The sequence below is a fragment of the Pithys albifrons genome, chromosome 8 (assembly GCF_047495875.1).
Source record: "Pithys albifrons albifrons isolate INPA30051 chromosome 8, PitAlb_v1, whole genome shotgun sequence".
In the NCBI taxonomy this organism is placed as follows: Eukaryota; Metazoa; Chordata; class Aves; order Passeriformes; family Thamnophilidae; genus Pithys; species Pithys albifrons.
Window position 1 is genome coordinate 26,971,385 of NC_092465.1, and position 27,723 is coordinate 26,999,107.

The 27,723-nt window shown below is 40.6% G+C and overlaps 1 protein-coding gene across 5 annotated transcripts in view; it reads right to left on the reverse strand.

Moving 5' to 3' along the window:
* INO80D (INO80 complex subunit D) overlaps positions 1-20,766 on the reverse strand; it is a 35,440-nt gene extending 14,674 nt beyond the window's left edge. For 2 of the 5 annotated variants that reach the window (XM_071563020.1, XM_071563017.1), the window contains exons 1-6: positions 20,494-20,766; positions 18,780-18,849; positions 11,152-11,247; positions 10,799-11,045; positions 4,586-5,334; positions 1,411-1,519 (exon numbers count right to left, since the gene is read on the reverse strand). In XM_071563020.1, coding sequence (XP_071419121.1) covers positions 1,411-1,519; positions 4,586-5,334; positions 10,799-11,016 — 1,076 coding nt within the window. In that variant the 5' untranslated portion in view covers positions 11,017-11,045; positions 11,152-11,247; positions 18,780-18,849; positions 20,494-20,766. Of the gene's footprint in view, positions 1-1,410; positions 1,520-4,585; positions 5,335-10,798; positions 11,076-11,151; positions 11,248-18,779; positions 18,850-19,697; positions 19,759-20,304; positions 20,343-20,493 lie in introns of those variants that run through there. The other 3 variants (XM_071563018.1, XM_071563021.1, XM_071563019.1) reach the window with 3 other exon arrangements.
* Between the last annotated feature and the right edge of the window lie 6,957 nt (positions 20,767-27,723).

Here is a 27,723-nt window from a genome sequence, read left to right on the forward strand (position 1 = left end):
GAAAATGTCAAGACAAGCTATTATTTTCTCTCAGTTTGTGAAAAGAGTAGGAAGAATCCAAAGGAAGTTAAGACAAATAGAAGAGAAAACACACAGAGATGACCTTTATAAGTTGACAGAAAAATAGGGATCTATGGAAGAATCAAATCACATGTCAGAGAGAAAAGTGTAAGGGAAGTTATTTAATAGATATATCTGCTGTGAAAAAATATGTATGATTCAAAATTCTGAAAGTCTGTTCATACTTTCCCAAAACAGTTTATTTAAAAGTTGCCTTTTAAACTAAAACTGTTTGTGAAAGCTCACTGTCTGACTGCTGATGCCCTAAAAAATGATGGTCATTCATAACAAAAAAACCCAAACTCTGTTCAGTAGCTTTGATTCACTGAAGGCTCTCAGTATTTAGCACCATGGTGTGTGTCCTGGTGACAGAGATACAGCTTTGTTGTTCACTTTGAGGACAATCTTTAGAGGTGGCAAGAAGTTTTAGTAAGTTTCAGAATTTTCATGTAACAACGAAATAAGGTTTTGTTAACACCATTATTCTAAGTGCAATATTTAAAAATTAAACAAGCAGACAGAAAGCTGTAGTATCAAAAAGTCCAGTTTCACAGTCAATGAGAATCATGTTATAGAACTTATAATCAAATTCTATTGAGACTTCAATTTTTTTTGTTAAACACATATGGCAGTTTCCTTAGAATACCATGCTTGGGATGCTTTAACTTTGCACCTTAACATTTACATGAGTAGAGATATATTATCACACTCAACTGTAAGTTCAGATTCATGACTTAGCAATATATAGAGAACATCATAAATCTTTCTGCACCAGCAGTTAATACCTGCTCTGGTTACCCCTTTGATCACATCACTTCCTTTCCATCCTCACAAGTATTGACAGAGGTTTAGACAACGCTTAATTAAGAAAATAAATACCACATCCTTTAAAAAAGCACATTAAAACAATAGCCTGCATAAATACCATAAGGATTAATAAGGGGAACATAGCAAGTTTACTAACAAAGTTATCCACAAACAGTAGGAAAGGGAAGAAACCAACAGCAACTCCATTTGGTTCTAATTCAGGACCTCCACTAAGGAAGGCACAGAAGTTCATGAATAAATCCCACTAAACTCAATTAAACTTAGTCAAACAAGCTTAAATCCATTCCTGATGCATCCTTCTGATAGCAGACTGCACAAAGGTCTCTAAGTTAGCTGGAAACTGGGACAGAAGGCAACAAGCTGTTTCATAGCTCTTACAAACAAATGAGTTCAAACAAACCTTTGTTTCAGCAAAGCACTTGAACAAGTGCTTAGGTTCCACTGACTCCACTTGAAGTGGAGCTCACATTTACATGATTTATTCCATCAAGGCCAGCCTGAATACTAAAGAATGATACTCACTCAGGTCTCTCATAGCCAAGGCTTTCTCGGATAGACCATGCAACCTGGTAAGGGGAGGTTTGCTCTGAATCCTCCAACTCTTCTCCACTATCTTCAGACCAATCCAGCCCTAAGGGAATGGAAAACATGAAAGCTGGATGAAAAGAGTATCCACCTTATATAAGCCTCAGCAATCTGTAGCACAAAAGGTGAATGTGTAGTATAGTTGCAAGCATAATTATGTTTGATTAAATCACAGAATATTCTCAATTACACAGGAAAAGTTACGGTAACAGCTCCACTGCAATGTGCAAATAGCATGCACTGGTTTTTGCCATAAGCAAGTTCTTTTTCTTAAAACCCTTACCAACTTCTTTATCCACAAACAGTGGAAGAAAATACACCAATTTTCTTACCCACAGAAAAATATTACAGTTTTCATAACCAAGAACATGGAAACTTTAGAGATGAGGTAAAAGAGAAGTCCCTGTCATGAAGAAATGACTACCTGGTAGATTTTAACACTACATGATCTAAATAGGCCAATTTCATTTCTGTTTATATTCTGACCCCTTCACTGTGCTAAAACACAGAGAAGAATATGAAAACCATGTAGAGGTACACAGCATGTGCCTCTGCTCAGTCTCTGTCATTGCTGGCTAAATGCACATATTAGCATGAAGAGAGAGCTTCAGGGAGAGACACAAACATTCCTGCACTTCTACCAAGTAGCATGTTTTCATGTAATGATGCAGTAGGATCAACTTACTGTGTGCACCAGCAGCCTCAGTCAATCTACACACAGTTGTTGAACAGGACAGCCAGAAAGAGGCCGTTAAGTTCTCAGGTGGACATTTTATCTGGAAGTTCATCTTTCAGTTTTTCCTCCTCTCTCTCCTACATCCAGTGAAATTCTTGCTGCTTTCTTGCAGCAGGGGGATAAAACCCCATTGCTGCATTTGCAAGTCAGCATTTTTTCTTTTTCACTTTTCTGTGTGCTCCTTGAAAATGGAGGAGCAGTTCGGACAGAGTTAAGGAGAAATTCATTTTTGTTAAAAATAAACTACTATATCTAAGATGATTCTGAAGTCAGAGTCTTTGAATTTAGGAAATACATCAGTACTTGGGTCACCTACTCTCAGGGTTAGGTACACCCACACTTACTTGGAACACAATCATTAGGAGCATCTTCATCTTATAGAAGCAACACTTGAACGTGAAACAGAAATATCAGAAACCAAATTTTTCAGAAACTTTAGCATCCTTTCTAAGACATACATTTAAACAAAATTAAGATATATTAAGACATTTGATAAAACGTCAGCATTATACTTTCAAGGTAAGTAGTTCTTTTTCCTCTTGCCCCTTTCACAAAGAAATGAAACCCAATTTAATTATCATTCAATAGAGATGTCCACAATTTATATCCATGTAACAAACTGTTTACCCAAAGTTTAAAAACAAAATCAGGAGTTGTGTTGTTTCGTTTCTAGCAGGCATTGCAGAAATGAAGGAATAAAATCCAATCCAGATTCAGCTATACTGACAGCAAAGACTGCAGCTACATTAATATCCAATTACATGGCTCTGATGTAGGCACACATAAAACTGCCTTAATCTTTTTAAAGATTCTGTGCAGTCATCTCTGGAGCTACTCTATCATAAAAAAGAAATCCTGAAATTCTCAGAACTGGCATAACTAGTATTTAATATTAAGGCATACCATGAATAAAAAACATATTTTTCACTCTAATATAACTAATAGGTGAATTCCTTTAGAAGGGTTTATATTTGGCAAACTAAATGCATAGACATACAGTTATGCATCTGCATAACTCTATGTGTATAGGGCTAATTGTTTTTTTACTGTGCCTCCTTTTTAGGAAAATGTATGCCTTTCACCACTCAAGAATGTAAAATATTAAATACAAAAAGGGATCTTTCTACAGTCTTTCAAGCACAGGTCATTTTCTAAGCTATTGAGGTCTGTGACACTCAGAAATGCCTCTGGAGTTGCCATTCCTCTAAAGACCTGCATTATATATAGGACCATCAAAGCTGTTTTCTGAAGAACAACATCCTTTGGAGACACGCTATGGAATGCTAATTATCTTCTGAACAAATAGTCAAGCTATCCCATGAGTGCCAAAGGGCAGATCTTAACAGCAAATTAAGAAAAGGTTAATTGAAATAGCAAAAATTACAGATGTTTGCAATTAAATAAGACATTACATGAAGAATGTTCAGACTTATCTGAAGTTGGTTTTTTTAAAGAACATCATAAATACTGTTCCTGCTCTAATAAATATCACACACCAACTCACATTTCCTTTTCCCTGTCAGTATTTTACTTGTTAGAAAAGTACAATCCAAAATTAAGCCAAAAAGTAACTTTGGCGGGTGAGGAAGATAAAAAGGGCAGATAGGTCTGCCTAGGTCTGTATTCATAATCAGACAAATAAGCCACAAGGTCAGTTGTCTTTTCAAAGCTTTATAGAGCCCTACTACCATAGCAGCAAGTTGGATGTATTTGCTTAAAGTTTCACAAGCAGTTATTGATTATTATCGTTTCTAGATAACAAGTAAGGGGAAGACTATTCCTGCACTGGTATGTTGGCAAGACACCACCCTCCAATTACTTTCTGTAAAGGTGATCCTCTCCAGCAGTGTCTGATTTTTGTTCATCCACTTTCTATAAACTAATAGGCCCAGTCAAGAAAAATTCCCTTGTGCTCCCATTTTCCAGTCAAGCCAGCTGGAAACTTGGATCTGCAGAGAATGATGGACCAAAGTTCCAAACTTTTACTTACATTCATTTTGTAATGTGCACTTGTCACACATCTAATGTTCAGTCTAACTTTGTGTGCACTCATGTACAGCCAGTGTCACCTTCACTCGAGTTGCAAACCTTCTATGTGATGTCTCATCCAAGCACTGTTTTCTACACCTCAGTTTCATTTCTCAAATGGGCAACAGAACATTAAGAAGAATAAACAACCAAAATGCCATAAACCTTATGCTGGGTGCAGGCATTCCCTTCATACAGAACAGGGCTAAAGAAAACACCAAGAGATTACCCAGCTCAAGGTTGCTTTGTGATGACTGCACACGAATGCAGGACAGGGCTAGGAAGACATTCCCCTTTTGTGGTTTTAGGTTAAAGAATACAGCTGCAGTGCATCCATTATCTACTCACCTAAATGAGGAAACAGATCAGTGTCCAGCTGCTGTTTTCGAGTGCACAGTTTCACCAGTCTCTGTAGCCGGCTCATGCAGGACAAGTGCGGAGAGAAGGCTGTGGCTTTCATGAGGACCCGATCAGTCCGTGGTGGGTCCGTGACAGGAGCCCTGGCGGGTGGCAGGAGAGGCAGAGGTCTCTTGTTAGACAACTGCCGGGCTTGTGCTATAGTGTGTGTGGTGGGTGCCACTCCCTGCATTGGTAGGCTGGTGTTCAGAGGTTGAGGTGACTTGCAGACTATGCCCTGCGGTAGCCCTGTCGGCTTTAACGAAGCGGATGAAGGTGGCAGATGGGAGTGCTGCTGCTGCAGAGGCTGCTGCTGCAAAGGTGCAGGAATGGGGCTAAAGTGCTCTTGGCGAACTTTTAAAATCTCTGTCTCTCTCTGGCGCTGCCGGTTTTGAGCCAACTTGCTCTGCAACTTTTTCCTCACTGTTGCCCCTTTCTTTAGGTCATCATCCTCCTCATTGAAAGCAAAGGGGTCTTCTAATTCTGCCTCCAGGTAGTGGAGAGGAAGCCTTGCCCCTGGAGGGGAGAGGGACATCCCATCCAGTCCATTGGGCATCTTCAAGGCCAGGGTGGGCACTGTCAGACTGAAGGCCATAGCATCCATCTGATGCCTGACCTTTACCTCCTCTATGGGATCATTCTTTTTCTTCCTCTCCTTTTTCGGTATAAAGCCAAGTACCTGCAGGTGGCTGTTGCAGTACCTTTGAAAAATAAAAGCAGTCAATTATTAACTAAACTCCTATAAGACATCACTTAAGGGAAACCCACACACACATCTCAAGCAAACATAAATCGAAACACAAGAGGTTTTAGAAGAAGTGTACACAACAGCTTCCAATATGACAGGTAATTGTGGTGCTCCCAATATGTGACAGAAAACATAAGCTTATACATGTGGCAATTTCTAATCTTAAGATATAAAACTCTTCATTCATTATTCATAGGAGATTCACAGACAATCATTCAAAATCTTAACTCTCTAATAGGGTGAATAGTCACGAAACCAAGTGAACAGAACAAATGGATTCTCTGATACATAAAACATTAGGAACTCAAGCCACTAACTGATCATTTCTAAAGCTCCCATGAAAAAGTACATTGGAGACTTTCCTTTCATTTGCCTGCTTGTTCAGTGGAATTAGTTAACATTTTCATTAATGCACACTTTATTATTATGAATTCCACCGTAGTAGGGAGCAGTTTCTTATAAGGACAATCTCAACAGATACTGCTGTGAAGGGTGACCACTTACACTTAACGAACAAGTAGTATAAATATTTAAATTCTATTTTAGCAGTTTAACATGATCAATTCTGTAGCCAGAGGATTAGCTGAATGTTCTTCAAATAAAAATCGAGTTTAAAAGAATTCTCTGCTGATAGAAAATATTTACACAATGCCAAGAATATGTATACATACAATCCACAAACATGGATTTTAAGTTCTAATATGAAAACCAAAGCCATGTAATTAAAAAAAAAGTCTTTGAAAATTTGTCATGAAAGTTGGAAGAATTACAATTTATGTCTGCAGACAACACACTAAAGAGTAAACAATTAACTTTTGTCTGAGTAAAACAAGTAGGTAATAGAAATGTAGGAATCATGATCTGATAATTTTCCCACAGGCAGGCATTGCTGCCTCTGTAGAATGCCACCAGCAATCAGAATTCTGCCCTTGCAGAACAGTATCTGTAACCTGCAGTTTATGCATGAAAACAAAGATGTGAGGAAAAATTCATGTCTACATCCGAGTATTTATGTATAAGGAAATACTCATGTAAGTATTCTTTAAAATCTGATCAGTACAAATCTGAGAAAAGTTTTGTTGAACAAACAGGTTAAATATCTATTCCTGGTCTTCATGGAGAAAAAAATGGCAAAAAAGCCCAAACCCAAAGTTTAACACTTCAGTTTGGTGACTTTCAACTTGTTGGCCCACGTCTAAAGAAGCAATGTGTGAACAGCTTCAAAAGGGTCCTTAAAGGGTAAAAAGGAGAAATCAAATTCATATATTCTCTTTCATTATCTCCATATATACAGCCTCTTGAGGGATCCACACTCATAAGGATTCACAAATCAGGAAAGTCTGAAAAGCACCACTACTTACTATTGCCTAAATAATTATTATATTATGTTGTAAGTAACAAATAAATCTAGATGAGGCAAGCTGAAAGCCAGCAACTTGTGGAATCTTTATGAGAACACACTGGAATACTGTAAAATCACACTGAGAGATGCAGTTCGAAAAATGAAATTATATAATGAAAACTCAATAAAGCTTCCCTTGAAGTCAACAAGCAACATTTCCATGTTTTAAATTTAACACTTTTTAAATATTTTGTTTGAACAAGATTGGTATCAGTTACAACAGCACTTTTTTTAGTATGATAGGAGAAAAAAAACAATAAACCAACAAAACAAACACAAGGAAATTATTTTCCTTCTTATGCCAATAAAAAGAGTGTTTTGCTCAATGTGAATGCTTCTCTTATATTGTTCAGAACTTAAATATTGTCATCTTGTACTTATGCCGGTGGGAGGAGGTCAAACTGGATAGTCTGTTTTCATTGTAAAAACATGAAAGAAAAAATAAAAAAGGTGAATAAATCTATGAAAAGGTAATAAGCTTGCTAACATTCCCTGAGTTTTAGGCTATTAAGGCTTTATCTTGCTCTTTTAACTCTAACAGAATCATTTTTATCTGGCAGAGAATAAAGCTTTGGCTCTTACAACTGCCCACACTGCATCACTGAGAGCCAGTGGTATCCTCTGGACACAAACCCACAGGTGTCAGGCTACAACATACACATCACACCCACTCACAGACTCCAGTACAGTGACTTGGCTCTGCACTTTAGGCTCTACCAGCTCCCCGTCTTCCAGCGTAACTGAGGCTGTTACACCTTCCACTAACAGGAGCAAGAAGAAACCAGGAAGAGCACTTGTCTTCTCTGGGTAAAGAAGCCTACAGCCAAGCAGTTTTGGCGAGGCATACTGTATCAGCACCAATTCAACCCTGACCTTGCCAGGCTCTGGCTGGTGCCACACAGAGCCAGGGGGCACACTCAACGACTTTCCCACCCTTTGGGTTCCAGGATGGCTTTTTACTTGGCCCTGGCCCAAACTGGCTCTGACTTCATGCAGTGCTGCAGAGTCTGCATTAGCAGTTCATGCTCCATAGAAGTCAGATTACTAAGCAGACTAGAATAGCACCTGCAAGTAGCACAGTGCTTTTCACATACCTCTGAGCATTACACCCATCAGGGTCAAGCTGGCCCTACAAGAGCCAATTCTGAATGCCTGTCTTAGTGGCTCCGATTGCCACTTCTATAACCTGTCTGTGAGTTATTCTCAGCTGACAGTATCACACTGAGTATCTAATAGTTTCCTTCCCCTTCCTTATTCAGTGCCAAAGGCACTTATTATGTGCAGGTAAGGTCAAATGAAGTGCACACATATGGAGGGAGTGGTGGGTTGATATCCATAAAAATTATCACAACATGAAGCACACAAAATGTCACGGGCTCTGAAGACTTCAGATGGACAACTTCCCACATCCACCAGGAGGACAAGAATTCAGAAAGTGATTTTTTCTATCTACAGTTACATTCTACTTCTCAGTACATCCCAGACTGGTATCGATTTCCACCACTCATTTAAGAGAAGATCCAAATAAACTGGGGAGCAGCTTGTACATTAACAAAATATTTAAAGATTCTCTAGAAAGAGAAGATTTAGAGTTAAAATGCTGCATAACCCAAATAAATTGTAATAACCCTGTATTTAAAAATCAACTTGAATTTCATTATCTATGTGTGTATTTGGCTAAGAAAATTAGATGTATTCAGAGAAAATACAGATACAAAAGCTATATCTGTATCATCCTATATATATTTTCCTTAAAAAGATGAGCTAGTGAATAGAGAAACTAGAATTCAAACAAGGCAATGAAGTCACGCACTAAGAGATTTAATCTGTAGAATGTAAATGGTTAATAAAAAATTTAATAATATGGCAACATATTAAACATCTTCGTGGCTGGTAGCATCTCATCTGGGGTCAAGTGACAATTCTTTTTAATTATCTGTGGACAGACTATGAAGCTTTTGGCATGTAATGCATGCATCTTCTTGAGGGGTTTTTTTATAATCGTTAAAAATATAAAAAGAAGATAGTTATCAGAGCATCATACAGCCTGCTTTTGATCATGTACAACTACATGTGTAAAACTGTGACAAAATGACCATCTGACAGTAATTCTATACACAGAAAATTAAAAGCTATGAGTGAAGAACTCAGACACAGCAAACATCTTTACATTGAACAAAGTGTGAATAAAGTCTCCTAAGAAACAGATACAGTTTGTCTGCCAAAAAAAAAGTTCAGAACAGCCAGTCTTAACAATAAAATTTAATGAATGCTAGTGATAAATTAAACTCTGCCCTGAGAAGCAGACTTTTAAAATATTCTTTCAAACTATCACATCCTCTCATTTGAAATTAAAAGTTTATTTTCTCCTTCAGACACCTGCTGTCCTCTTCAAGTACTGTAGTGTGACACTCGACATGCAACTGAATTATTCTAATATAACATACACCAGATGTCATGACCACACTTCATTTTAACTTGAGAAAAATCAAAAAGAACAAAGTGTGAACTCAATTCAAGGTGTAAAGAAAAATCACAAATTCCATGGGAACATATGAGACCTAAAAAAGTGTCAGTAAGTACTATTACTTCTATTGTTTTCAAGTATGACCCCTGGTAAACAGCAACTCTGGCTCAGCCAGCTCGTGCATCTGAAATTACAGCATACCATTTGTGCTAACCATTTCCATCATCATTTCTGTGAGCTTATTTCTAAAGAGCCTCAATTGTACAGTAGCAAAGAAACACTCACCGACTGTCAAATTACAGCTTAAAGTTATTCATCTTGTGCCATTTGAGCATTTGCCCTACAGCTTTTGACAAACATTCATGTTTTTTTTCTCACTTCATCAGTCTCCTCAACTGAAATGGCAGGTGAAGTGCAAGTTAATTTAGAGCACAGTCCAACTGTTGTTTCAGACAAGAGAGGGAGCTGTGAGCTGAGAAGGAAGTTATATGTAGGGCACAGTGGGAACACTGCTAATAATGCAAAAGGTTAGTGAATGGCAGCTAATAATGTGAAAGGTCAGTGAATAGTGGTTTGCTTTTTTTGGCCTATTTTGTTTATATTTTAGGTTTAAAAAGCATTTCTAGCAGAACAAGCCTCAGATAGTTAACACACACATTAATTAAATACTGTGTTACTGGCAAAACCTGCAATGAGAACTCCAAAAAAATAGTCATATATAGCTGTCAGACAAGATTAGATGAATTCTGCTATTTCTGCTCAAGTAGCACCAATGAGACTGGTGTTCAGGAAATCGTAAAAGAGCAAGGAAGAATGTGCTTGTGGTTACAGTAAGGGCTGCAATTCAGGAAATCTAGTTTCAATTCCAGCTCTCAACAACTTCAAGAACTATCTCTTGCAAGGTATTTAATACCCAGGCACCTTGGGCATCTTCATCTGGACAAAGAGGGGGAGGGAAAGGAGGGAAGCAGAGAAGAAAGGGAATGGATAGCACTTTCCCAGTTGGCTCTTCTGTTAATGAGTAATATTTATTTTATTCCAGTAATATAACACTATAGATCAATACCAAATCACAAATACTGATTTGTAATTCTGGATGTGTCCCTATGTGTCACTTCTCCCTGTGCCCAAAAGATATGCATTTTCAACTGTTTGTTCTCAAAAAGCAGATGGAAGTGTGCTTTTGGCACTCCTGGCTAAACAAGCAGGCTTTTTAAAGAGCATGTACAGTGAGTGACAAAGCAAATTAGTCAGAACAGCTGATATTGTGTAGCAGGTTTGAGCCACAGTTTATAGTGAATTTGAGAAAAGCAATGAACTCTCCCATAAACTTCCTTGGATTAAGTTACTGCCCCCCTTCCAAGTACTTGACTGCCACAGAAAATAAAGTTTACTGGTCTTAAAACAAAATCCTCAAAGCAATATCCTGGAATACAATTCTCTCAGGTCAGTTCCACCCTTATCCGGAAACCAGGCAGCAATTTAAAAGAAAACTTGTGCCAACATCCCCGCCACTTCCCACTTTGCAGACAGATAACCACAACTCACCTACGGTCCTCAGACTTGGGGATGGGGTTGGTGCAGCGTTGGCTGTTATACTTGGCCACATATTCACATTGCTTGAAGGGGGCAGTCTTGTCCTCCAGAACGTGTCTGATACAGAAGGCGTAGCCGTTAAGTCGCCTCTGCTTGCACAGTTTGGGGCTATATGAGCACAAGGGCTTATTGTCAACCTCAGAGAAGTGTATGTGTTTGCCTTCATACATCACGTGACTCTATTCCTTGTGAACATCAGCTGAAAGAACCAAAACATTAAGACAAATCACTTCAGGAAAGAAAATTGCATTCAGTTCTAGACTGTGTGTTTCATTTTGGCAGGAAAGAGAGACCCAAAATAATACCTGATTTTAAATCTTCTGTACCATATCAATGTTAAGACAGAGCCCCAAGGACACCACTATCCTGGAATGATGATGAACCAAGACGGAGCAGATTGTCTAAGGAAAATATCAAAAAGGTCAATGTCAGTCAGAATAAAACATGTATTACTAGTGCTCAGTAAGTAGGCAGGCAGATGTAGTCATCAATAAGCCAAATCTACTGGCTCAACAGTTTTCAATCAGTAGTCATGGATCTTTGGAAAACGTGACAGAAAATTACTGGGATGAAAACAAAATTCTACTGTCACCACACTTAAACCTCTTAAACAAAACTTCACTCATCTACCAGAAAGTGATTAGAAGCTACAAGTTGAAAAAGGTTAAGTGCCAGATTAGATCACTTGCTTTCAGAAGTCAAATTGAAAGATGATTAATCCATTTTATTGCAGAGGTTTTACTTCAAGTATCTTTGTGTACGAACCCATTGTCGACTGTCTTCACACTGCAAAATTATTTTGTATCAGTGCAACAAAGTTGGGGATTTTTTGGAAAAAGCTTTCTTTGCCACATCTGATGAACAGTCTTCCGTTCTTGTAGCTGCTTACAGTTTCTGTAAGCATTAATATGCAGTCCTTCCTGAGGTTATCACAGTTCTTCAGAGCTTGCCCTACCTCACTGTACGTAGTTTAGAGAAATGCGGGCATTAATAATATCAGAGGCAGGACTCTCATCAATGCCAGGAGGGCTGGAACACCAATTCAGCAAGAGGCTGGGGGATTTCTCCCCTAAAATAGACTCCTACAGTGCAAATCCATGCAATCATAAGGTACTTTTTGAGTTCCCAACACTATGGAGGTCTTAGGCAGTCATCTTTTTAAAAACAAAAGAATAAAATCCCTAAAATATCCCAAAGTAGCTCCAAATAAAATTAACATTACATATATTCTGCAGCTACTCTGCTACACTAAGCTTAGCCTACAAAAGGTAGCTTTCATTCAAAAAGGCCATCCTAAAGCACTGAACTCTTTTGAACATGGTGGTTTCAGTACTCAGTTCAGTTTCATACATGTTATGCACCAAGGAAAGGAATGTTCACAGAGGTGATATTCAGGAAATATATAATAAATGAGAGGCACATGGCATATGTACAGATTATACCACCCCAAAGAACTTATTTGTTCCCAAGGCCCAAAATGGCAAGACCATGACTGCAAGGAGGAAGCCTACGCAGACTTTGTAGGAAAGATGCACCGTCCTCTTGTAAAGGAATAAGCCTTCACTTTCTGCTGTAGAAAACAAGCACTATGGTTCTAAGGGAATCTAGAAAAGCAACTTTAAATCACTAGGGAAAACCAAAACACCCTATCACATATCTAAGAGTGAACTGCATAAACCCAGCCTCTCATTAGCATATATGTAGCTGTAGAAGCAGAAGGACACTTAAAATTTAGAAACACGTTTAAAATTCTTGGAACAGCTGCATATGCACATGTGGAGCACACACAGCAGAGAGAATGGAGACATGTGCTACAAAATCTAACTACCACAAGGGAACTGATTAATCATTTGACAGTAATAAGGAAAACTTAGTATTTCCTCTTGATGTGCATTTTCTCTTTTTACAAACACATGCAAGCAAACACCCCAGAGGCAGGGGTTGGCACTTTGTTTACACCAGGTGGCCACAACACAAGCACAGACACCTACTGCAGTTCTAATCACCCTTCCCAACTTTTCTCAATGCATGGAACAACTTACTATACACATCTGAAACCGAACACTGGAGTATGACTTTCCACAACACATCAGTCTACAGAACAAAAAAGTTCATTGTTGACTGTGCCCTTCAAAAATACAGAGTGGGAAGAGGGAACTATTTCTTCTTTAGCATGTTAAGGACCAAATAATCCTTTCAGACACCTGTACTCAGGCAGATACTGACATACACTTCAGTATTATTCAGCAACAACATGAATGAAAAATATAAATCCCACGGGGACATGACCAGTACAGGAGTTCTGATGTGGGTTTGGATCCCACATGTTTGAGAGACAGATTCCTTCATTACTATGGCAGCAAGCAATCAAATGAGTCTTAGCTAATAGTATCTAGCACAGACAACAACGCTGACAGACACCCTTTTGCTCTGGAGTTTGCTTCTCTCAATAGTTAACCAAAAGCTTGTATTTGGTGGTATACTGGACAGATTTAAAACTTGAAAGACCAAGTGCCTCTTGCAGCTGGGGTGACTCACATGCTGCTCTCTCTTTCTTTCTGGTTTATTTACAACCTTCTTTCAAGCTACTACTCTCATTCTTTGCAGAGTTTCTGACAGATCAATGACCTTCTTCTCTTTCGCACAACCCAGCAATGTTTCTTTTCTGAAGGTTATCAAGCAACAGACCAAAGAAAAACTGTTCCTCAGGATGGTTCCAAAGTAAACAGCAAGAAATGCATACCTTGTGTGCCTCCTTTAAGCTTCTGTAAAGAAACTGCTCCACAGGTCCCAGTCACTATAATCCTAGATTTATTCTTGTGGCTGAAGTCTTATTTTTGGATTTAACTCATAATTAAGTCTTATTTTTGCATTTAACTTGACTGTGTCAAGGCAGGCACAGTATTTCACTTCTTACCTGTCTTAAAAACACAGGGCACAAGCACAATGCCATATAAAATGTTCAAGCAAAAATACTGAGAATAATCCCAGGGGAAACCAATGAGCATGAATATGAATTTTTGGGTCTATATATACACTAAGAGAAGCTCATACAAATATAACCATGCTAAAAATCCTGATAGGAATCAACTACTGCAACTACAGTGCAATGAACAAGAAAGCTAATACACCTAGAAGCCAGTGTTATATTAAAAAAAATCCACAGCAACTTTCTCAAACTTGCAATTCTATTTGGTAGATTCCTACATAGACTTCCCCAAAACCATGTCACTACGTGGATACACTGCCAAGACCAGAGACTGAAGTTGTATTTAATCTAAAAAGAGCTTTTTCTTTTTACTTCCATAGCATACCATGTAAATGTGTGTATATGTATATATATGAAAGTAAGACACTTAAATCTATTCATTCTGATTTCAGCTGATGCAGTGTTTTATTTTTAACAACATGCAGAGGTTTTTAAGAGGGCTTTTTGCTGCTACATAAAAAGTAGCACAAACATGGAATACGCACATGTCACTTAACTGCAGAGAACTGAAACTACACTTGGCTAAATAGTGGGTGGGGGAGGAATTATTTCTGTCCCACAGGATTCAGTAAGAGATGACGGAAACATGGACTTCCCCTGGAAAAATCAAATGCTTAAGCAGCTGTACTTCACTGTAAAAATACCAGGATACAAAACTTTCCAGGAGCTGTTTTGGGTTTTGCACTTACACTCTACGCTAAAGCTCTAGAAAGATTCAACAGAAACTTAAGTTATGCCTGGATATGCTCAAACCAGCTTTAGCCACAAACCATGAAGGAGTAACCAGAGACTGGTTCTTTCTTGAGGAACCTAGATACTCCTTAAGTAACTGCTTCTAAATAAAAGATTTTGAGCTACTCAGAAGCAACAGGGCAAAGAACAGAAGAAAACTCAAAAAAGTGCCTTGACAAATGATGTAATACATCATCAAGGTTTAAAAAATCATGATAGGGAAATAAGGTGAATACAGAATGGTCATATACTATATCACACAATATTAGAATAGGGGTGCTTGATGAGGTTGACTCAAAACATACTAAAGTAAACTTGGAACTTGGAGTCACAGGAGACTATAGGAGCAGACACTATACCATCAGGTTCAAAAACACAACAGAGAAGTTCACAGACAATAGGGACATAAGTGATGTAGTATGACCAATTTAACAAATATGGATGGTAAGAGAAAACATAAAACAGTGGCTGGGCCTTCATGCTGTTCCAGAATAGCATCACTTATTCCTACTGCCCAAGAGAGAACATGAGGTTGGATCCAACCTGATCTGACCCCGCAGGGTATTGCTCACATTCTTATGAGGTTATCACTAACACTTGTAATTTCGTAACACATTTATTTCTCCCCTTCTGCCGTTTTTCATTCTTGAGCAGCTGACTGGAAGAAAATCTCCTCCCTCTGACTGAAGGCCTCTCTGGACATGTGAAGACTAACAAACTTAGCACCCCAGCAAATACAGGCAAGGCAGGACACAGAGCAAAGTCACACTCTGAGACATCAGCACTTAGAGCAGAGCCACTTGTCCTGCTGAATGCAGCCACTGGTGGTCCATAAGTCAGCCAAAGGTAGTTTGCAAAATGACTTTAAAAAGAGAAAGACTTCAATACACACAGGTACACACCTGTGCAACTGCCAATACCTGCTATCACACACTGGAGAAGCTCCCAACTGCTTTCAGCACCCACAAGCTGGTATCATCAGCTTCCTTGCAGTGCACATCAGCTCCAAACAACAAAGTTGTAGCTCTGCACTCCATATATTCTTTTCCAAAACAGTTAAACAGTCCTTCAGAGGGCCTAGGAAAGTGCAGCAGGAAACTCTGGGGGGCAATCTTTGCTATACCATGCCTGAGTACCAGCATTATGTCATACAGAAATCTGGCACCTGACATCATCTGTAGAGTCACTACTATAAAGCCCAGAGCATTAGAGCCTCAAAACTCAAATCAGTAATTTTAAGCAAATGCTTTGATGAAAATATTAGAATATTTTAAATCATATGAGTTGATACATTCTTAAACATATGCTCAGAACTTGACATTCAACGTACGTAAGACCCTTTTAGGCAACAAAATCCCCAAATGCATTGTAAATTGCAAGGCAATTATATGCTGGTGGTTAAAAGATGTATAATTAAGAGGACTGAGCTCAGAGCTTCACACACTGCATCCAAACAAAAGCCATGACTGTAGAGGTCTTAACTGTGTTGTTTTGCTTTTGCTAATACTAGCACAAATTTCACATTAAATTGCTTGGTGTGCTCATGACATCTCATAGAGAAGGTACAACCTTCTCTGTATGCTTCCAAAACCAGAATGCTTGGGGCCAGAAATGGAACATGGGTCTACAAGAACCTCAGCTTTTCCACAAACACAAATAGCATAAACAGTAGTTTTGCCAATTCCCCAACTTGATCAAGAGAGAACAATTACCTGCATTGCCACTGTCTGACCCTGTTGCTGAGACTAAGCAAATAACACACAGTGTAAGATCTCAGGCAACATGGAACTTCCACCACTCAGAGATGAACAGAGACCATAAAACTCATGACAAAAACATGCATTTAAAGCTACCTTATAGCAAAACTTTCAATAAGTATTAATCAAAACTATATTTCCAAGAAGAAAGCAGAAACATTCATTTTTTCTATTTCATAGCAACTAGTATCTGCTTTGTTCTATCAAGACAAGCTGCACCACATCTAATTGTGATCAACATCGACACCACAAAGTTGTAACTTCTGTCCCTGTTCTGAGATCCAACCATAACTCTGGCTTGGTGTTAGTCTTTTCACAGCTCAATTCTCTCTGACACTCAGCTACCAAACCAAGACTGTTGTAATTCTGGAAACAAGAGTCTTTTTGGCAGTAAAAGCATTGAGACAGAACAGTGGGAACCAACCAAAGCCAACCACAAGAGGTTCTGGTACAGAACACTTTTATTAACTAGAGTACAATCCTTACTCAAGACCTCTGAAGTGCAGGTACTGCAACACACATTCAAGTACCCTGACAGATCAAGGCACTCAACATGTTAAGATCTTACTAGATATTTTTAGTTACTCCCTGGAATCGTACTTTGGACTATTTTTTTTATATGTTAAGATCTACCTAGGAAGATAGAAGCAGCATTGCCCTCATTCTGCCTTTTTAGAAAAAGCTTATTACTTCAGCTCTGCAAAAAGGCAGTTTATATTGCAGGCATACTAAGAGAAAAGCAGCAGAGTATTTTAGGCAACACTGGTAATACAGATGACATTCCAGAATATAGTGCAATAAATACAGAATTAAATTTAAATATTATTCCTAATAATAATAGCACCTAGAGAACAGACTTGTAACTAGTTCCAATGAACAACTAAGAGGAGAGAAAATAACTCATTTTGTTCCAAAATTGACCAGATTCTTTGTTTTGTTTTACTACACCAAATGAATTTAAGCAGGAATTTTCATTTCATCTGACTCCCTCATCTGATAAATAGTATCTTATAGAATACTTGACAAAGATACCCCAAAGCCTAAAAACCAAATATTTAAGACTATAGGGATTTTAGAAACTTCAAAGGATTTCTAAAGAGAAAAGTTCTCAGGTAGGAAGATTCATAAGTATTGCCAAGAGTACATTCCTATAGGTTTCAAAAAAGTAACTTCCTAACCACAGCTATTCCTGACCTAAAGTTCAACACGGGCTCCGTATCTTTAAAGTCTTTTGAACAAGGACTTCTCTATTTGAGAATGTCTCAGGCTCCAGTCCTGCAAATCACATCCTCACAGGCAGATTTTCATGCTTGCACAGAAGCACACTTATTTCAACCTAGTTATAAACAGGCCCAGGTTTTGCCAAGGTGAGCAGGGCTGCAGGGAGGTAGCCTTCAGATGCAGCAAGAAATGGAGTATTTAGGCCATTGCAACACAGGAGAAATGTACTTTAAAAACGTTATCTCAAAATATCAAAACTGCGATCCTGAAAGAAAGCAGAGATTAAACATATCACAACAGCCCTTGCATCTCTACTTGGACAAAAAAGAAGTCCAAGTCTTTTATTTGTTCAAATAATGGATAACCTGCCCTTCCTTGCACATGAGGTTAAACGAAATACCTTAGCCTTATTTTTAGTCCCAATACTATGAAGGCAAACAAGCTTATTTTCACACAATACAGGAATATTATTCTTGCTCCAGTAGGAATACTCAACAAATAAAGCAGTAGAGCTCCTTACAGAGCAGCCTTTCAGCAGTTAGAAGCTATTGGAGTTTCAGTATGGTGTTACAATAAATTGGTACCTCCTGATGATTTACCATATTGTGAGAAGAAGGTGTATGCAGTTCTGTAGGACCAGGCCCACCATCCAAATTCATTCACTCATCACAAAAACACTGAACATCAAAATAACTCAGTAAATTCAGAGTGGGCTTCTGCAGATAATTTAGCTTGACAATTAAAAAGCTTGTCTGATCTTCATATATATTGCCAAAAAAATGCATGTAAAAGACTGAACATCACCAGGTTGTAAGTGACAGCTTCATATGAAATACAAGTGAACCAGTTCAGCAATCAGCAGTGGTGGGGATGATCTCAGATGAGACATTGCCAGTACAGGGGTGCCAATAGGAGAGGGCACTCACCTACAGGGGAACCATGCATTGCCCTCATTTTTGTCTATTTTATTTTTAAGTCTCTCAAAAACTGAAAAGAGCCCTAAAATAAACCATTATCATATGTTGTCGAGTAACAGAGTTAAAACTAGCTATAGATCTATATGTTGTAATCAGATGGTGTGATGTGAGGCTTTTTAAAGTGAGTGTTACTGTTATTTCCCAAACTCGCTTGAGGTTACTCACACAAAGCATTAGCATTTTGAGCTAAAAGACATATTAGGGAACATTTGACCAAAACGTGCCACCTCCCGCATTAGAAACCGGAGCTGTTTCACCTGTGCGGGCTGAAGCGCCTTGGTGGGTCTTCCAGTGCACTCACTTCACAACTACCAGACGTTCTTTTCCCTGAAAAAAAGGATCCTTTCACTTTCAGGCCCGGGGGGGCAGCAGCATCTCACAGACCCCTCGCATCCCAGCGGGTCCCGGGCCCACCGGCACAGAAGGGGTGGGCACGGGAGAGGGGTCCGGGGGCACAGCCAGGGTGGGCACAGCCAGGGTGGGCAGAGAAGAGGGGTCCGGGGACACGGGAGAGGGACCACCGGCACAGCCAGGGCGGGCACAGGAGAGGGGTCCAGGGTCACAGCCAGGGTGGGCACGGGAGAGGGGTCCGGGGGCACAGCCAGGGTGGGCACAGCCAGGGTGGGCAAAGAGGGGTCCGGGGACACGGGAGAGGGACCACCGGCACAGCCAGGGCGGGCACAGGAGAGGGGTCCAGGGCCACAGCCAGGGTGGACACGGGAGAGGGGTCCGGGGGCACAGCCAGGGTGGGCACGGGAGAAGGGTCCGGGGGCACAGCCAGGGTGGGCACGGGAGAGGGGTCCGGGGGCACAGCCAGGGTGGGCACGGGAGAGGGGTCCGGGGGCAGGGGAGAGGGGCCACCGGCACAGCCAGGGCGGGCACGGGAGAGGGGCCCGAGGGCACGTCCAGGTACAGCCCTTGTCGTGCAGGGGCTGCTGAGGGGCCATGGCCTGTGCCCCCGTCCCGCTGAGGCCGGCGGGTCCCGGGGCACTGAGGGTGGCCGAGGGACCCCGGCCCGGCCCCTGTCGGGGCGCGGAGGTGCGGCCGGGGCAGCCCCCCGGCCCTGCCCCTGCCCTCGCTCCCGGCTCGGGGCCGGCCCAGGGGCGGGGGGCACTCCGAGGGCCTCCCCGTACCCCACAGCCACCCCCGCTCCCTCCCCAAAAGTTGTGCGGCACCTCCGCCGGGCCGAAGGGGGTCACGGGCCGGGGGGGCCGGGTCGGGCGGGGGGACACGGGGGCGCCGCGGCCGCATCCCGGCTTGCCCCCGCCCCGCCGCCACCGGCCCCGGCCCCGCGGCTGCGGGGGGGGGCAAAGCGCCCCAAAACCGCTGCGAAACTTTCCAGGCCGCGGCCGGCGCAGCCCCGCGGGACCGGCACCGCCTCCGCCGCCGCGGCCCCGCATCGGGCCGTGGATGGGGGCGCCCCCCCTGCGCCCCCGGCACTCATTAAAAGTCATTTCGGCAAATTAGTGTCGCCCCCGGCCCCCCGGCCCGCGGCCCCCTCGCCCCGCGCGGGGGGCTGGGGTGGGGGGGAGCGGCCCCGGCCGCGGCGCCCCCTCCGCCTTCCCCCGGCCGCCCGGCCCCGGCGGCGGGGCTCGGCTCGGGCCGCTCCGGGCCCGGGGCCCGGCGCGGGGGGCCCGGCGGGGCGGGGAGCGGAGCGGCCGGGCCGCGCCGCGCCGAGGCCTAGCGCCCCCCCCTCGCCTCCGTTCTCCCCCGCCGCCCTTCACCACCTGGGCAAAGGCGCCGCACCCCGACCCTCCCGCTGGGCCCCGGCGGCCGCCTCACCCCCTCCGGCGCTCCTCCCGGCGCCCGAAAGCCTCCAAAACCCCCCTGGTTTCCCGCACCCCCCGCTGCGGCCTACGCTGCCCCGGCCGATCCCCGGCCTCGCGTAGCCCGCCTCCCCGCCCGCCCTGCACCCTCCGCACCGCCTGCCGCGCTACGCGAGCCCGGGGATGCAGGCCGGGCCTGGCTTACCTTTCCAGCTGCTTTTTTTTCCCTCCTCTCTCTCCTCTCCCCCCTTTCCCTCTGTTGGGCTGACAGATCAGAGTTTCCTCCCCAGCAGAGGGACTGGGAATGTGCTCGGGCTCTGTGCTGAGGAGCTGCTGCCCCCCTGTCTCTGAGAAGATCCTGCTTTTTGCGGGGAGGAAGCTTTGGGGGCTCTTTATTATTTTAAAACTACAAAGTGCTCAGAGGGTAGGTGATTATTAAGGGGAATCCCTGAATATATTCTCCAGCAAAGAAGGCAGGGCTGCTGGGTCTGCTCAAGAAGAGAGCCAGCAGCCTCCTACAGCACCACTACAGGCACCGAGAGGACATAACATCAGAGAGCGGCTCCTCTGCCCTCCAAAACAACAACTTTCCTACCATCTTGGAGGTAGTAGAGAGGGAGAGAGGGAGGAGGAAAAAAGTCCAGAAGGTTTTTTATAAAGTGTCAATTTGGAGGAGCGAGCCAAATGGCCAAAACAAAATATTTTATAATTTATGTGACTTTATTTCAAATAAAAATGAAATACAAAGGCTTGCGGCTGAAGAAATAATTTTCTTTATAACCTGTTAAGATCAACTTCTGGGGAGAAAAAAAAAAGGTATGGTAAAATATATTTTTTTAGCAACTGTGGGGTTTTAAAAAAATGTTATTTTTTTTCTGTATTTATAAAGTTAATAACTTTTTTGCCAATGTGTGATAATGCTAAAAATTAATGTGTAATTATGAAAGTTCGTGTAACTTTTTTTGGTACTCATACTGTCAATAGGACAGCTGAGATTGATGTAGGATAGTTTGCTGTAACTGTACCATTATTCCTTTGTCTCTTTCAAGGCATTGTAAATAAAGTTAAATGTACAGGTAGGAAAAAACTGCTATTTTTTTAATTTTTAGCTTTTAAATTTTTCTAGAGTAGCTTATTTAGAGGAACTGTGGATGATGAATGCAAGTGAGGGAGACCTGTGGTATACAGCTGAGAGATGGTGCTGCCATAAATTTAGGATTGTCTGCCCTTCAGGATGGGATGTGCAAAAACAGAACTCATAGCAAGAAATTTGGGGCAATAGTTGAGGTTTGTTTTCAAAGCACTTTGCAGCCTTCTGAAAATCCGGTTTGGTTCTTTGGGTTACTGTTTTGATTTGGGGGCTTTGTTCGTGATACTTATGAATATTATTTCTGACTTATTTATTGAGTTGAGAGATGCTGCAAATTTATATTACAGTGTCTTGTAATATAAGTTAATAGTGGGGATTTTTTTTTGCAGATGCTTTTATAAGATTGTTTTGACAGCATTTCATATATTTTTTACAATGTGAGATGCTGTGGTGTATCTATAGGTGAAGATACTGATCTGAGTATTCAGCAGACCTCTGATAATGTTTCTTGGAGTAGTCTTATGCACAGCGATGAACTGCAAAGATGCCATTTTATTTATCCCCAAGGAAGAGGAAATAATTAGGAAACTAATGAGCTATACATTAAGTTTTTTCCACAGTAAGAATTATTCAGGTGGTATAGGGTAGTTGAACTGCAGTCAGACTAAGGTCATGTGAATGAAGGCACTGAATTAGCATGATATCAACCTCTCCCTTGTCAAATCTGAAATATGTTGGTTCAGTTCAGTCCTTTAATCTTAAAAAAAAATCGTGTATTCAGATACATTCACATTTCAAAACATACTTTGACTTTGCCCAGCCCATTATGGTGAGCGTACTTTGTATGTTGATAGTGGGTTTTCATTTAGATAAACAATTTTGAATTAAAGTATAATTAAAAGCCATCTGATCTTTGTGTCAAAGTTTATTTTTTGCAGCAGGAATTTTTTAAAATTATGGTTAGTCTGTGGTTAGCGCATTCCAATAACGCAGAGTGTTGCGTTCTGTGGAGTTACTGCATTGGAGGTGTTTTCTGTATCACATCATTAATCTGTTAAATGCATTATTCTGCTCTGGCATTAGAACACCAAAAAAAAATCAATTTAGTTGCTCCTTTATTGTATTTCAAAAGATTTTGTATTTTTTGTAGAAGTAATGCAATAATTGGGGTACTTCATAATTTTACCAGTCATTATTGTGTCCTTTGGAGCATGAAGTATGATGACTCTTTTTGTAAGCTATTTCAACAGAAACTACTTTTAAATTCTGTGCTTAAAATTCATTACAGGAATGACAGGGATTACTAATGTTGGGCAAGTATGGCATGATTAAAAACCCCAAACCTTTTGAAATGTTACAAATAAATTATCTCAAGGGATTTAGGGATTCAACAAATGCAGTGTAATCTAATTTCCTTTTCTTTTATTCTAAATAAATAAAGGGCCAAATTCTCAGACCCCAGTTCTGCAAGTGCTTGCAGGCCTGATTAATAATTCAGAAGTGTTTGAAGGATCACACTGTACTTCCTTGCACAGGACTCTTCTTACCAAGGCAGTAGGATTTGCTGGAATACCAAATTCAAGTTTCTGCACAAAGGGATTTCTTGTATCTACCATTGAGTTAAACAAGAGCATTGCTACTTTTAACTGTAATTCAGTAGTTCAGTATAATTCAACTATAATGCAAGTTCTATTCACTGGAATATTAAGATATTTTTTGTGTTTTGGGAAGAGAGGCACACTCTGAACAACTGGTCTGTGCTGAATCTCTCTCTGGTACTGCTGGGAGTATCTGACCAGCACACTTAGAATCTTGGAATTGTATTATTTTAATGGGATGCAGATGATACAACATTTTAGAGAAATGGCTGTGAATGCACTTGAGAACCTGAACACAGAAACAATATTGAACCTTTTCTCTGGCTTGTGTGCTTGGCTTTGCAGATCCTGCCTTTAATCGGATTACTTGCATGCCTAAATTTAAACGTGCATAATGGTAGCATTGCACATTTTGGTGACATGCTGAGATCTGTTTGAAATGTGTTAATTGTGAAGCCACATGCTCAATGCTCAGCTAAAGGTGCAATGTTTTGAATCTGGTTTGGAAGAGGAAAACTTGAAATGGGATATTTTTTAGTATCTTGTACCAAAAAAAAGGAGGACAAAGTAAAGAGGAAAAATTCACTAGATCTTAGTTCCATGGACTGTTGTGTAATCATTCAACAGAGAAATTAAAATTTATCCTTTATGGACAAAGAAATTTATTTAACAAAACTTTGATTATTTACCTGAGAGTATTTGCTTTTCATTATCTTAATAAAAATGCAAATATTTGTTTATTTGTTTTGCTGACAATAAAATGTTACACAGGAATAACCTAAAGGAGCAAAGTCTGCTAGCTTCAGTAATGCAGAATTAAAATATTTTGAAAAATATTTACTTATCTTTATGGTCAAGACTCGTAAGCTGGGAGCTGCATTGCTTCAACAGAGTAGAGCAGTGCTCTGAAATTACATTGGAGAATTGGACTCTGAGACTCCTCTATGAGGACGGTGTGTAAACCCAAAGAAACATTCCCTGTACAACCTGCAGAATTGTATTATGGAAATTCCATTTCTTCATTACAGAATATAGGTCTGTCTGCTGTAACTTTAAAGTGGCCTTGTCCCTGGACCAACCGCTCCAGGCAGGAAACGTTGTTCGCTTGAGCACAGAGTGGCCAGAGAACATGAATGTTCTGTAAATCACTGGTTCCTGGCTAATGAGGCATACTGTGCTGATGTCTCACTTGTGTTAGCAGTGAGACAGAGGGCAGGGACATAGTGAATAAGCTTTGTGAGTCTAATAAAAGCAATGAAATAGATGCTTTAGGTTGTACGCCGGTTACAGGAGAAGACTACAAGAAATGAACCTTGACTCTCTCACAAGGTCATACCCCGAGTACAGACCTCAAGAATTTCTGGAGCATGACTTAGATCCTGTGCATGTGATGAAGAGTCTGGAGTTTTCCATAAATAGTGTAATAATGTCAGTGTTTTGGTAATATTCCTTGAAAGACACACACAGTCTGAGGAAACAGTACCAATGTCTTCAAATGCTTGAGATCAGCAATTTGTTTAAAATGCAAGGAACAACTCATCAGTGTATAGGTGTTAATTAGAGATTTTCATATACAGAGAGCCACATTTGTATAGAGGATCTTGTCTTTAGGTGTTTAAAGACTGAAAAGGGCAACAAATTAGATAAAAATCAAAGTTGTGATCCGATACATTCTTCCAAGCAATGCCTTGAGCAGCTGTCCCATGCTATTGGTTTATTTAGTAGTGGCTAGTTTGGAGGTCAAGCCAACCATTAAAGCCCAGCATACTGGTATTGAAAAATCCTTATTCTTACTTTTCAAGAATTCTTTAACGTGGACATTGTATAGCACATCTCTGGCATATCTGGCTTTCCATTCCTCTGTCTGCTGTGGTCACAGGTGTTTGATAACCATTGTGCTTTTTGCTGCTTTTCCAGACATCAGACTCCCTATGGTAAAAATACTGTCTGCAGTCTGAGGATTTTTCTCTAGGAAATACACCCAAGTTGTGGCATAAATTGAGCTTCTTAATTAACCTGCTAAACTCTTTCAAGCCCGTGTTTTAGTGCACTCCTGCATGGCAGATAGCACAGCTGAAAGTGCAGGACAAACCAGATGCACAACAGAGTAACTTTGCTTTACTTCATTTAAAGTCATAGATGGTAGCAAAGCAACACAGAGCACATGACTGTTTGTTTGCCTGACTCACAGGGGTTTCAATAAAGATTTTTGGAGCAATGGAAATTTTGCTGTGGCTTTCAGCAGGAGTATAGTTGCAGAAGTGTTTTACCAATTGGGAGCAGATGTATGCTGGCTATTACATGATAGTGTAATTAATTGATAGTGAACCGTACTGAAAATAGTAATTAACTAAGACTTCACTAATCTGTTCTTCATTAGCAATGTGTATTTTAATCTGCATTAAATAAATGGTATTGTCTTCCTAAAGCTCAGCAAAGACAAAATAGTAAGACTGTTAATTGTGGGAAGGTTATCCAGAGTACGTTGGGCATCTGTGGAGACTTCCTTAAATAGACAAATGAATGGAATAAACTCTCCCAGCAGGATGCTCTAATACCATCACATTTTGCTGGGAAGCCCACTGTTAATTCAAAGTATATTATTGTATTTTTACTATCTGCTTATGTCTCTTGATATTTCATTAACTGTAATTGTAGCAGTTAAGAAGTTACATGCTTTATCACCAGTCCTTCTTTCTGCTATTAGTCCAGTTATTCATTGACATTCAGGTTACTGCTGGTCTTGGTCACCACTGCAAATTGGAAAGATGAGAATTTTACTCTGGACCAAATCAGCAGTCTCTTAGTCTTCTGAGAGAAGCTTCCAGCAAAGGTGTGGAATAGCCTGTGATGGATAATTGAGAAATGAAAAGCATGCAGGACAGGATTTTTCAAAAGTAGTTGGAGCTGAGCTAACATCAAAGCATAAGACTTAATTAGTGTCTAGGGTTATGAGATTCCAGTGGATTTTGAAAATTGTTTGTTATACATGAAGCTTTTTGCTCTTAGTGTTACTGTTTCTTTTTTGATGGTTCTCATCTGTAATGCATTTCAAACATAAACACAAGTGTACAGAAGGTGGCAAGAAGAAATAAACCTTTTTTAAATATTAGTTAAGTATATTCAAAATTCAGTATTGGCTGAGCGAGGAGTTGTCTCTACTAGCTATTATGCCTCTAAATCTCTATAGGTTTCTCAGCATTAGGCATTGGGAATAGATTCTTACATGTAGCTGGAGGAAAGTGATAATTATTAACAGTGTTTATCATAGCAGGCTTTGCTGATTATGGAATCACTCATTTTGATTGACTCACAAGGTTTTGTATACATTGCTTATGATTCTCTGTGCCATTTTTCTGTTGTGCTCACCTGGAGAGAGTTGGGGTTATGTAAGTGCTTTGGGCCATACTGTAAAGTGTCTTTTGGGTAAAACTTTACTCAAGGGAGTATGCATTTCTCAAGGGTAAGCCCACACACAAAGTGAAGAATTCAGCATTCATTTCAGCATGAATAAAGTTTTCCTTGTGACTCTCTCTAAACTTCAGTGTTTTGTTCCCAAAGGTACTGGGGCTCCACTTAGCATTTTATGAATATGTTAACATCTATTAATAAACTAATAATTGTGTGTGTTGTTTGGCTTTATGTTTGTTTTTTGGTGGTGGTGGTTTCAAATACGAATTTAAAAACTGCTTCTTGAGCAATGCAACTTATCAGCTAACTCTGGGAGAACTTACATGCTTTGAAGTCTTGTACTCCTGATAAAAAGCTTATTTCAGTTGTTAGTGGAGCCCTTAACTTTTAGCTGCTCTGCAAACTCCCTGTTTTCTTAGTGTTCCCTTTTTTCCATGTTGGTATTGGCCATGAAGTCCTCTTGGTTAGCTTGTTAGCACTCTGTTTGTCCTGTCAGTGCCTCAAAAGAATTACTCTTTCAACTCTTCATCACCAAATGTGATTTCATCTAATTGCATATTCAAAGAACACAACAAATCATTATTAAGAGACACTTGTTTTGGGAGAGGATGTTTTGGCTTAACCACTGTTTGGAGTATTTTATGGGGAGCAGGAGTGTCAGGACAGAGATGGAGATGAAGTTTTATTACCTTTTCTCTTTGGATTAAGAGGCTGATGCCAGTCTGCCACTCTGCTTTTCCTTTAGAGCTATGACCCTGAGCTGTTTTTCTGTTGGTTTCAATAGTAAAATACAGCACTTCCCCCAAACACCATGTAGCAGACAGTCTTGCAAGAATCTGTCAGCCTCAGAAGAGGCACTGAATACAAATCTTTTGCTTCCTGGGGAAATGCTACAGACACTTCCTTTTCTGCCTTGAGCTATGCTTCAAAATACATTAAAAAAATAAGTTAGGTACAACTATTTTTACGACTGGCTTAATTCTGTTGGATGTTGCAGAGTCTTGCTGAGAACACACCTGTTTGACTTGACTTCCGTTTGGGACCACATTGTCTGGTTTCTTTTTATTGAAGAAGCTCACTCTACATTGCCCAAGGTTTAAATCAGTCTCTTTGGGACTGTAGGGCTGTAGCTCTGGGATGCTGATGCTTCAGTAAGGTGACTATTGAACAGGGTTGGGTTTTTTTTAATTTTCCTTAGTTTAGAATCACAGCTGTAGGCTTAGATGCTTAAATCTGCCTGCAGTTTGTTTCTCTCTGATCTGACTGCACCTGGCCTAAACTTGCTTGAAAGTGTAAGTGCTTAGGGTTTTACCTTGAATTAACACACCCTTTTCCT